Source organism: Solea solea, chromosome 2, assembly GCF_958295425.1.
Source record: "Solea solea chromosome 2, fSolSol10.1, whole genome shotgun sequence".
NCBI lineage: Eukaryota > Metazoa > Chordata > Actinopteri > Pleuronectiformes > Soleidae > Solea > Solea solea.
Window position 1 is genome coordinate 2,029,162 of NC_081135.1, and position 11,748 is coordinate 2,040,909.

The 11,748-nt window shown below is 41.4% G+C and overlaps 1 protein-coding gene across 1 annotated transcript; it reads left to right on the plus strand.

The window, feature by feature from the left end:
• Window positions 1-4,297: 4,297 nt before the first annotated feature.
• On the plus strand, window positions 4,298-10,559 carry LOC131450270 (zona pellucida sperm-binding protein 3-like). The gene is made up of 11 exons (XM_058622202.1): window positions 4,298-5,035; window positions 5,586-5,676; window positions 6,097-6,215; window positions 6,295-6,413; window positions 7,240-7,346; window positions 7,802-7,979; window positions 8,082-8,199; window positions 8,305-8,396; window positions 9,545-9,642; window positions 9,880-10,029; window positions 10,555-10,559. The coding sequence occupies exons 1-11, from the start codon at window positions 4,712-4,714 to the stop codon at window positions 10,557-10,559; spliced, it is 1,401 nt and encodes a 466-aa protein (XP_058478185.1). The 5' UTR covers window positions 4,298-4,711.
• Window positions 10,560-11,748: the final 1,189 nt, after the last annotated feature.

Consider the following 11,748-nt stretch of genomic DNA (forward strand, 5'->3'; position numbering starts at 1 on the left):
AACCGCGGGGCGATGACACCTGTCAGTCATTCAGCGAGACAAAGGCCAGTGACGGGCCACTGAGGGACACAATGGAGTCTTTATGAGAAATGTCATGGATGTCGTGATAAAAACCAGGTCAGCCGAGCGTGGAACCTCAAACTTTACTCTGGCTTTTTGTCGTCTATCTCTTGGAAGTCGGAGAATCAGTCGTCACTCTCCCTGCACCAAACCTCATAGAGAAAACATGGGATTTTACATCACAGCACACAGGAGTTGCTGAATCCACCGCAGCCTCCATCAGTAACTTTAAACATGTTATTTTATTTAAATTCTGTGTTTGAAATCCTTCGTTCAGATTCACCTCAGTGACACAAAGTGACCACACGAGGCAGCACTAGACCAGCAGCTCCTGTGTCCCCGTGTGCTGAAATCACTGATTTTCTCTATGGGCTTTGGTGCAGGAGAGTGAGCGGTTTACAAACTTCAGTTTCCAGGCAGAAAAGTCTGTCTTACATTAAAGTAAAGTAGTGTTTTTAACACATCCTAGACTTAAGCACACATAGATTTTATTATCTAAAAACCTTGTGTTCATGCAAAGTCAGTCAGAAAAAACCCTGAACTATGCCTTTAAAGATATGGCAGTTTGCTCGCTGAGTGTGTGTGTGTGTGTGTGTGTGTGTGTGTGTGTGTGTATAATGAATAGATGTGTGTGTGTGTGTGACTATGTGTGTGGTCGCAGGTTGACGTGGTGTGATGCATGTCTTTAATAACAATCCATTCACTCGCTCTCTCTCCGTGTGTGTGTGTGTGTGTGTGTGTGTGTGTGTTTCCTTTGTAGTGCCAGAGTGTGTGTGTGTGTGTGTGTGTGTGTGTGTGTGTGGGAGTCGTGCTGTGTGATGGGCTGTGAATCAGACTCCTGGCATGCAGTTATTTCAGGTCTCTCCCTGTGGGACGGGGCGGAGCATCAGCAGCAGCAGCAGCAGCAGCAGCATCAGCAGCAGCAGCAGCAGCAGCAGCAGCAGCAGCAGCAGCAGCAGCATCAGCAGCAGCAGCAGCAGCAGCAGCAGCAGCATCAGCAGCAGCAGCAGCAGCAGCAGTGCTGATGTCTGTTCTCCCTCACACAAAGGTTCACTGACCCCGACCATATGTGTCTTCTTCGTCTTCTTCTTCACCTCCTTTTGTTTGCACTTTCTCTTTCCTGCCCCTCAAACCCGCCCTCCTCCCTCACTCCTCCCTCCTTCAAGGCCTTTTCCTCCTCACTTTCACACTCATTCTCCTGCTTCACACCTATATTTCACCCTCCTGACACATGTTCACTCTGCTTTTTGTTTAACTGTAACACACATATGATATAATTCAGAGTGTGGTGGATAAGGCACCACCTGTGACAGCATCTAAAACTAAATTTAGCCACTTTCACCTTATTAAATCTATGTCTATGTCTATGTCGTGTTATTTATGTGACTTCGGCATTTAAAATCCTTCGTTTCGATTGACCTCAGTGACACAAAGTGACCACACGAGGCAGCAGTGGACCTGTGAGCTAAAAACGTTGATTTTCTCTATGGGCTTTGGTGTGAGAGAGTGAAACTTACATTGAGATAAAGCAGCAAATCTATTCCTAACATAGCAAAGACTTAAGTCAATCATTTATTATGTTTTTAAGAACTTTGGAATCTGAACTTCATCTGTAGAGATTAAGTTAATCTTAAGAAAGCATAGACTTTAAAGTCAGTATGACCTCATACAACCATGGTTTAAAACAAAAACCCCTGAACTATCCCTTTAAGGCCTCATTCTCACACTCATTCTCCTGCTTCACGCCCATATTTCATCGATTTCACCCTCATGAAACAGATGTTGGCTCGCCTTTTAAACATACAGAGCAGTTATTTTCAAGCACGGTAACTGATGCTGAACACGCACACACACACACGCACACACACACACACACACACACGCACACACACACACACACACACACACACACACACACACCGCTCACTATAACTGATCCATCTCCCTGTACATGTTTTTAATGAACCACTGCCTCCATAACCGTAATCTGTGAGGTGCAGAGCAGAGAGCGCCAAACCCAGCTGCTGCCAGGACCCAGTGTGTGTGTGTGTGTGTGTGTGTGCATGTGTGCGCGTGTGTGTGTGCACGTGTGTGTGTCACTGTCACGGAGCATCTGTGTCGTCTCTGTGCCATCCTGGTAGACAATGTTCCATCTGGTAGATTATGTTTGGCATTTCCTTTAAGTACTCACAACCATTATATTATTGTATTATTATAAATAACAGCAATCTGTGTGTGTGTGTGTGTATATATATATATATACATATATACATACATATGTATGTATATATATATACAGTATACTATAAAATGTATGTATATATAAACTAAACCCACTTTGTTGAACATGCCAAAAACAACAACAATTGAAACCAATTCTTTCTTTGTCTTCTTGTCTTTTATCTTCATTTTTCTTTTAGCTACAAATGACACTTACTGTGGTAGTATTTAATATTTAATCAGTCTTGTAAAATGTAGTTAATATTTCATCTCAAAGTTGCACATTTTATTATTTAAAAGTCCCAATATGGGACTTTTAATTTGAAATTTCTCTAAAACTGTACAGTACAAACGTCTGATTTACAGTATGGTAGTAGTCAAAGATGTCCTGAACACAACCTAGTCAATATAGTCAAGAACTTGTGAATTTTTTTGTTTTAATTACATCTCAAATTTGATAATTTTTAGATTAAAAAGTGCAAATATGGGACTTTTAATTTGAAATTTCTCTAAAAAAATATATCTTTTTCTGCATTCACGATTTTCCTGATAATGGAAATCACCAACAATCCACTTATCATGAGGGATATTTATCACGATTGACAATAATCTAGTCTACTGTATTATAATAGTGTCTAAAGGGAGGTTCCGTCTATTTACCACTCTTGTATAAAGCACCTTAAAAGTACAAGTGTCTTCCCAGAAAATGACTTTAGTAGAAGTTAAAGTCACTTTTTTTTAACAATACCACTTAAGTAAAAGTCTTAAAGTATATGGCATTTATTGTACCCAAGTACTAATGTGTGAGTTTTACACTGAAGTACAGTCGTATTAATACACTGCTTTTTGTTGTATTTTTTTTACCTGCATCATCTTTGGATTCATGGAAACACTGACGGCTGATGGGAGTGACAGCTGTGCGGCTTCTACACACACACACACATATTAGGGGCCCCCTGGGGGCCAAATTAGGGGACACTAACAGAGTTAGGCCTCAGCAGCAGAGAGAGTCTAAAAACGGGCAGGGTCTGAGTGATTGTACTTCATCCTTCTGCACAAACACACACACATAGACACATAGACACACACACATAGACACATAGACACACACACACACAGACACACACACACACACCCTGGTCTCTTTGTTTTGCAGCTGATCAACAGAAGATAAAAGCCAGTTCCTGACAACAGCAGCCGCTCTGCTGCTGCAGAGTCTGCAGGGAGAGACCAGAGTAATGTATTCCTGTAGCTCTCGCTCTGCATCGAGGAGGGAAGTGATTTCAACTCATTAAGGGAATTTCTCTCACTGGAATCTGATTATTGCTTTCTTCCAGATGTTCTTTACCGGGAACAAAGGGTTCCACATGTACAGTATGATGAGAAACGGTCATTTTTAAGGGTTTTTACGAGTTGTAACGTAGTTAAAAAACATTGTTTTAATACAAGAGGAGGAGGAAGAGGAGGAACAATATCATTTATTATTTATTCAAATGGATCCTATTTTTAAAGAGTTTCATAATTTAGTGACAAAAAAGAATTCAATGAATAATAAATGTCCAAACAATAAACATCGTCTCCATATTTTAGGAACAGAAACATTCGCTCAAATCATATCAAAGCTGATTTAAAAACAACAACGTCTGACTTTTATTGTGAAAAACGGGGCTTGGAGCTGAAATATGAAATGTTTTTAAAAAAATTTAATAAAACCTGTGAAACAGTAGCTTTAGATTCTAAAAAACTTTCCAATTTCCCCCCAAAAATATAATAAATGATTTATTTTGAAGAGCCAAAAGGAGTATATATAGAAAAATACGCTTTCATTTTGCATTTTTTCCAAATTTTTCACCACTTCTACTTTTATATTGAATGATGAAATAAACCTGTATATGTCTTGGAAACGGCAGTTTGTTTTGTTTTAAATAAAACACGGTCGTAGAAATGAGTGTAAAACAGTATAAATATGTGATATTTACATTCACGTGAGAGATGAAGAGGTTAAACAGACACACAGACTACAGACTGTGGGTTTGATTGACAGGCTCCGGTTGAAGACACGCCCCTTTGCTTCCTGTGTTGACATGTTTGCACAGTGTCACGTCGGCCGGTCGTAAATAAGAGTTAGAGACTGATGAGTCTCACGAGGGCCGTGAACGTTCAGGGTCGACTTTGTTCGTCTTTGTTCGCTAACGTCAGACGTTTAAAGCGTTTAAATGATGCACAAAAATCACAGTATGTCTTTTTAAAAAAGGGGGCGGTTCTCATCTTCACCTGTGTTGAGAGGCTGAATCCAATTAGGTGATTAGGAGTGGGCGGAGCCAGGTGAGCCATTTTGGAATTTGGTCAAAAGACAAAACACCAAAAAAAAACAAAAAAAAACCAGGTGTGTGTGTGTGTGTGAGTGAGAGTGTGAGAGAGACTCACTGTGATGGGGTTCAGAGGAGCAGAGCTGCTGGGATTTGTGCTTCTCTTCTCATGTGGAAACATCGGCGTGGAGACGGAGAGTCCGAGTCCGAGTCCAGCAGAGCAGGTGACCGTGAGCTCACAGCTGCCCAGCTCGTCACAGGCCGGCGATCCACTCCGCTTCCCCGTCAGCTACAGACTGAAGAGCGACCAGCTCAGGAAGCGGCCTCGCACGCACACCCTGACAAACCTGCCGCCGGAGTCGGCCTCGGATCTGACTGTGATTAAACTGCCAATGCGAGGCCCAGACCTGAACCCGCCTGTCAGACAGGAACCTAAAGTAATCCTCGTTCTTGTTTTTCCTCATGCTCGTCCATCTCTGAGACACAACAGAAAAGTCTCACATCATGAAAGTCTTAAGATTATGACGTCTGTTGACCTTGCACCCCTCCACACCAAAGCCCATTGAGAAAACCAGTGATTTAAGCTCACATGGACTCAGGAGCTGCTGCTCTGCTGCTGCCTCAGTTGGTGAGTTTTTGTCACTTGGGTTAATCCAAATTAATAAATTCCAACACAGAATTCACAAACAAAACCCGTTTAATCTTCATGAAAGAAGTAGCAGTGGATCAGTAACTCCTGTGTGCTGTGACGTAAAATCACTGATTTTCTCTATGGGGTTTGGTGTGGGAGAGAGAGTTGTTTAAAACCTTCATTTTAAGACAGGAAATGTGACAAAAATAAGAAAACAGGTTCTTAAGATATCGTAAGCATGAGCAGATGTGGATTTTTTTATGAATGAGCCTTTTTTAAAACAGTTTTATGCCTCAAAACAAAGCCTGAACTGTTCCTTTCAAGTCTAAATAAAGTGTGTGTGATGTGTGTAGGTGCTGCTGAAGTTGGAGGAGCGTGTGCACGTGCCGGCCCACAGCGTGGCAGTGCACTGTGGCGAGCGCGAGGTCACCGTGGAGGTCAAACTGAATTTCCTGGGTAATGGCTGCTGTTCATCTGTTTGGTGTGTGTGTGTGTGTGTGAGAGACACGCAGGTTATTTTAAAAACGTCTCCTGTGATGATGTCAGGACCAGGTTAGAGGCCTAAATAAGAACATTGGATGTAACGGCGAGGATCGGACACTCGGCCGCTTCTTCCTGCAAATGTTCCGACTCGTGGATCGATACAGAGTTTCCTCTTATTTCTTTCACCCCGAGAGAACGAGGTATTCTTGGTACTCGGACGCCCGGCTTCACAGCGACGCATTAAGAAAGCTTTTTATTTGTCCTGTGGCTGAACCTCCGCTCGCTGTGAGTGTTATTGACTGGGAGAAGAAACGGCCTCGGGTAATGGTCTTGATTTAAGCCGTGCGGTGTTTCTTCCTCCTCCTCTTCCTCCTCCTCTTCTTTTGTTCTCAGGCAACGGTCAGCTGATCCGCCCGAGTGACCTGACGTTGGGAGGCTGCACGTCGTCAGGAGCCGCTGACCACGTCGTGCTGTTTAATACGGAACTGCACGGCTGCAGCAGCACAGTGAAGGTGTGTGTGTGTGTGTGTGCTTCCTGTTGCCACTCACACAAACACAGGGTCACTGTGGAGTGTTCTCCCCTCGTTTCAGGTGACTGATGACGCCCTCGTCTACTCCTTCACCCTGATCTACTCTCCGACACCCGTAGGCAGCACCTTCATCTTTAAGACCAACTCTGCTGAGGTGGGAATCGAGTGCCACTATCAAAGGTAAAGCCGAGCTTCTGTGGAATCACTCTCTGCACAAATACAGGCCTGGACTCTCTCAGTCAAACATGGCTGCCAACGGGGACACACAGTCTACAGTATCTTAAGAATGTGTGTTTGTCACTCTGTCTTGCTTTTAAACACTTTTCTCTTCTGGAAACTCAAGTTTTCGTAAGCCACTCCCTCTCCCACGCCAAACCCCATAGAGAAAATTAGCGATTTTACTTTACAGCACACAGGAGCTGCTGATCCACGGCTGCCTCTGTTGGTAAGTTTGAATGTGCTATTCTGTCAAATTCTGTGCTGGAAATTCCTCCTTCTGATTTACTGCAGTGGCACAAAGTGACCACACGAGGCAGCAGTAGACCAGCAGCTCCTGTGTCCCCGAGAGCTAAAATCAGTGATTTTCTCTATGGGGTTTGGTGTGAGAGAGTAAAAGTTGCATTTCAAGGCAGAAAAGTCAGTCTAACGGCAAAATAAAGAAGCAAACACATTCTTAAGATATCAAAGACTTAGACTTGGACTAAAATTTGCATTTCCTTGTGTCCTTGCGAGCTTCTATGTCTCAGTTCTTCATACAACCACACAATACACACACAAAAACCTGAACTATCCCTTTAAACAAACCCACATGACCTGGAGGCCAATGAGTATCTAGTGTGGCCAGTAGGGGGCGGACAAGTGGGAAAAAAATCAATGAAAAGGGGAAAAAGCAACTGTTTGGGAGTGGTTGTTTTTGCAGGATTTCAAAATAAAAGCCTCTGTTTCAATGCAAAATGAACATATTACTAAAAACAAGTCATTATTCTTCGTCCTCTGCCTCTCTCAGGAGACAGTACGTGAGCAGCAGCGCCGCCTTGAGGTCGACGTGGACGCAGCACGCCACAGACGCGGTCGCCGAGCAGCGGCTCGGCTTCTCCCTGCGTCTCATGACAGGTGAGAAAAAGAATGAAGCAATAAACTCGGAGTCAGTTTGACTCATTTCCCTCCAGCGCTGGGCGTTAATTACAAGTCTTTGGAGACTTTGACTGTTTTAAAACATTCATGCTAAACACTGACTTGATAAGAGTCTGAAACGTTAGCTTCTGCTGACCCGGCACGGTCAGATTGATCAATAAAGTGCTGACCTCATCTTTTTAATCCCTTTTTGATTAAATTACTGTGGAAAATCTCCACATGCTGTATGAAGTTATGAAAGTTTTTAAGTGAGTTTCTGCAGCCGCAGAGTCTCGTCTGCAGGTTAGCGGTGATTTAATGTACCTGGTGGTGGCTTCTGTTTAAAAGTACTTTTCCCCCTGGTCGTCCGGTACCTGCGTCCCTCTCCCGTCTTCTCCCCCCTGGGCATGGTTAAAGTCCCGCGTAATCCGATTGATAATCCTGTATCTGATTAGAGGGCTGGCAATCGCCGAGGCCGTCCAGCGTTTACTTCCTCAGTGACGTGATGCACGTGGAGGCCGCCGTGCTGCAGGGTCACCACGTCCCACTCAGGGTCCACGTGGACAGATGTGTGGCCACGGCCAAGCCCGATCCCGGCTCGGATCCCAGATACCCGTTCATCAACAACCACGGGTGAGCGGCTGGATTATAAACGAGTGTATAAACGTGTTTAAAGGGGTCTTAATAATTCAGATTGATGTGGTTGAAGTCTGGATATTTTCTTTACCTTATAAGGTGTTTCACTGACGCTAAGCTGACAGGAGCCAAGTCTTACTTCCTGCAGAGGAGTCAGGAGAATAAACTGCACTTTCTGCTCAAGGCTTTCAAGTTCCACACGGATCAGAGGAATTCAGTGAGTGTAAACACACGGACGTTTGGCTTTTCTGGCAGATTTGACTCGACTCTGTAAGAAAATACTGCACAAACATCGGTGTTTTTAACTGTAATAACTTCACAGATGTACATCACGTGTCACCTGAAGGCGACGATGGTCTCTGTTCCCGTCGACTGGCAGCACAAAGCCTGCTCGTTCCTCACCGAGGCCAACAGGCGAGTTCCCTTTTGCTTTTGGTGGCGACAAATATTAAAGATAAAGTTTTGTTTTTGTTTAAAAATCATCATATATATATATATATATATATATATATATTTATATATATATATTTATATATATATATATATATATATATATATATATATATATATGTGTGTATGTATATATATGTATATGTGTATATATATATATATATATATATATATATATATATATGTGTGTATGTATATATATGTATATGTGTATATATATATATATATATATATGTATGTATATATATGTATATGTGTATATATATGTATATATGTATATATGTGTGTATATATGTATGTGTATATATATATATATATATATATATATATATATATATATATATATATATATATATATATATATATATATATATATATATATATATATATATATATATATATATATATATATATATATATATATATATATATATATATATATTCCTGAAGGATTCTGTCCTCGTTAAAGAGACAGTTGTGTTTTGTGACACGTTGTCAGCACTTTAGCAACTTAACAAAAGACTCTCTTCTTAAACTCTCCATCAGGTCAAGTCTACAATATCTATAGTATAAGTATGTTTCCTTCTTATTTCACTGTTAGACGCACTTTTCCAGCTGGAAAAGGAAGTTTGTAAAGCGCTCACTCTCCCTGCACCAAACCCCATAGAGAAAATCATCGATTTAACATCACAGCACACAGGAGTTGTCGATCCACTGCTGCCTCCATCAGTGAGTTCAAACGTGTCGTTTTGTCAATTCGGCATTTGAAATCCTTTGTTTGGATTTACCTCAGTGACACAAAGTGACCACACGAGGCAGCAGTGGACCAGCAGCTCCTGTGTCCCCGCGAGCTAAAAACGATGATTTTCTCTATGGGGTTTGGTGTGGGAGAGCGAGCATGTTTACTGACTTCATTTTCCATTTGGGAAAAGCTGTGTGATGGCAAAATAAAGCAGGAAACCCGTGTTTTGATATTTTCCAATCTGTTTCTCCTTGTGTTTTTAAATGCTGTGTAGAGTTAAAAAAAAACATTTAAGCACATTTTAATGTTTTGAAAAGCTCTGCTCGGCGCCTCTTAACGCGCTACTTTCCTCTTCTCCGGCTGCGAGCAGATGGGTGGCATCAGGTGGAGACAATAACGTGTGTCGCTGCTGTGAAAGCAGCTGTGTGGAGCAGCAGAGGCGGAAGAGAGGCCTGGCAACGCGCACTGGTACAGTTTACAATGCACACAACACACACGGGAGGACGGGTTCAGACTGTCCCTGTGGGAATAAAAAGGCTTTTACATTGAGTGTGCATGTGAATGCTTCTATTATAAAGTGAGCAGCAGAGGTTCTGCCCATGTTTGGACCAGCTGCGTTGCTTTTATTTAGCTCACGAGCTGTTTTTAATGCGTCTTGGGAGGATTGATTTTTGATTGTTTCCCTCGCTCTGATTGGACGTGAAGGTCTTCCTGTGCTGTGGGAGGAGGAGACGCTCGTCGTGGGGCCCGTGGAGCTGCAGGAGGACGTCCTGCATGTGGACCTGGACCTGGACCAGGACGAGTGTCCTTCAGAGTCGCTGTCTCTGCTGCGGACCCACGAGGAGGTTCACGCAGGTGTGTGGTTTAATTCAAATCATGGAAACAAGGAAGTTTGTTTTGTTTGTTTGTTTGTTTTATTTCTTTATTTTCTATACTTTTCTACACTTATTTTTTCTAGCGATAAATGAAAGAGGTTTAATGTTTCGTCCATTAAAATATGCGTCGACGTCCCAGAACCTGACAAACTTGTGTTTGAAATAAAATCCAAGCACTTAAATTAAGTGCTGTGGACATGGAGACGTTCACGTACAGTCCTGTCCATCTTTGGAGCTACATCATTAGCATGAACTTTATATAAAATCCAAATAATGTTTCAATATAGTTGTTCTTTTTCTACTTTTTTATTTTTAATAAAGGCATATCTATAAATACAACTTTATATATGATATCTTCATTTTATGGATCAGTTAGTTTGTTGTGGCTCCAGATTCCATCTATTTATTTATTTTATTAAAAATGTACTTTTTTTTGCTTATTTTAACCATAAAAGAGCCAGAAAATGTCCTGGAACTAAGTTTTACTTGTTGCCCATTTTTCTAGAATAACTTCCAATATCTGGCTGTTATTTACAATTTAACAATTTAAAATAAAGAAAAAGAAATGGTTTTATGTAGAGAAACCACTGTAGTTGTACACAAACGCCAGATTTTACGTGTATTAAATTAGAAATTTGAAAAGTATAAAACATATTTAAAGTAACACTGGTTTGAGTCTTTGTCTCAGTGTCCAAAGACGGGACCAAAAAAATGGAAACCACGTCTAGGCGCAAGTGTGTCGTGTTAAAGGGTTAAAAGATCAAAAACTATATAAAATATTTAAGACTTGGTACAAAAGTAAAGTTATACAAATAAAGTCAATACAAAAGATGATGATAGTTTCATTAAATGTCCAGTTAGTAACATTTAAAGGCTAAATTTGAACATGTTTCTTCATGTATAATTGCTTCATAATCAGTTGTTTTAATGGGTTTTTTAGCCTTAAATTGAGACTTAAATTCATAGTTTTGAGCTGATGGGTTTTAGATTTAAAATCTGCAGGTGATGAAGAGTTTTTAAGGGTGGACAGTTCTCTGGTTTCTAGGTTTAATCTGGGATTAACAAGCAGACCAGTCTCAGGCAGTTGTATCACATTATTTGTGTTGTATGTTGAAGTTTAACTTGATTTAAGATGTTTAAAAACAAGCAGTAAAACCTACTTAATGTCAACCGGTGGAGGAAAAAGCATGAATCTGTTTGGTTTGTGTGACATTTTTAAGGTTTATGTCACTTTTTAAAACGTAAAACCAGAGTTTAACTTTTATAATTTGTGTTGGATTAGATTTGAATCTCTAACCACACAAACTTCTTCCTCACCTCAGAATCTCCTCCCTCGGTGCCGTGTGCGGTCAGTGTGGTGCTGGCCGCGGTGATGCTGGTCATCGTCGCTGCCGTCGCCGCCGCCGACAGCAGACGACAGCACAAGTCCACCGGATACGTCGTCGACACCTGAATTAAGAGAATAAAGCGTTTAAAAACGAGCCTCGTGTGGACACTTCACTTCACCCACAGATGATTTTTCACAGTTAAATTGTACAATATCTGTCTGGCCGGGGTTAAAGGGGGTTAAACTGTGGTGCAGCCTTGCACAAAATGACCTGTCCATAAAATGTCTGCTCTGTGCACAATCTGAGAGTGAATTTTCCCATCATTCAGTGCACTTTAAACTGCTTTTTCTGAGTGACAAATGTGGCTGTGT

Coding starts and splice junctions, on each gene's coding strand:
- LOC131450270 (XM_058622202.1), top strand. CDS start 4,712: ATGGGGTTCAGAGGAGCAGAGCTGCTGGGATTTGTGCTTCTCTTCTCA. Junction 7,347..7,801: donor CTCCCTGCGTCTCATGACAG/GTGAGAAAAAGA, acceptor GTATCTGATTAG/AGGGCTGGCAATCGCCGAGG. Junction 8,200..8,304: donor ACACGGATCAGAGGAATTCA/GTGAGTGTAAAC, acceptor ATAACTTCACAG/ATGTACATCACGTGTCACCT.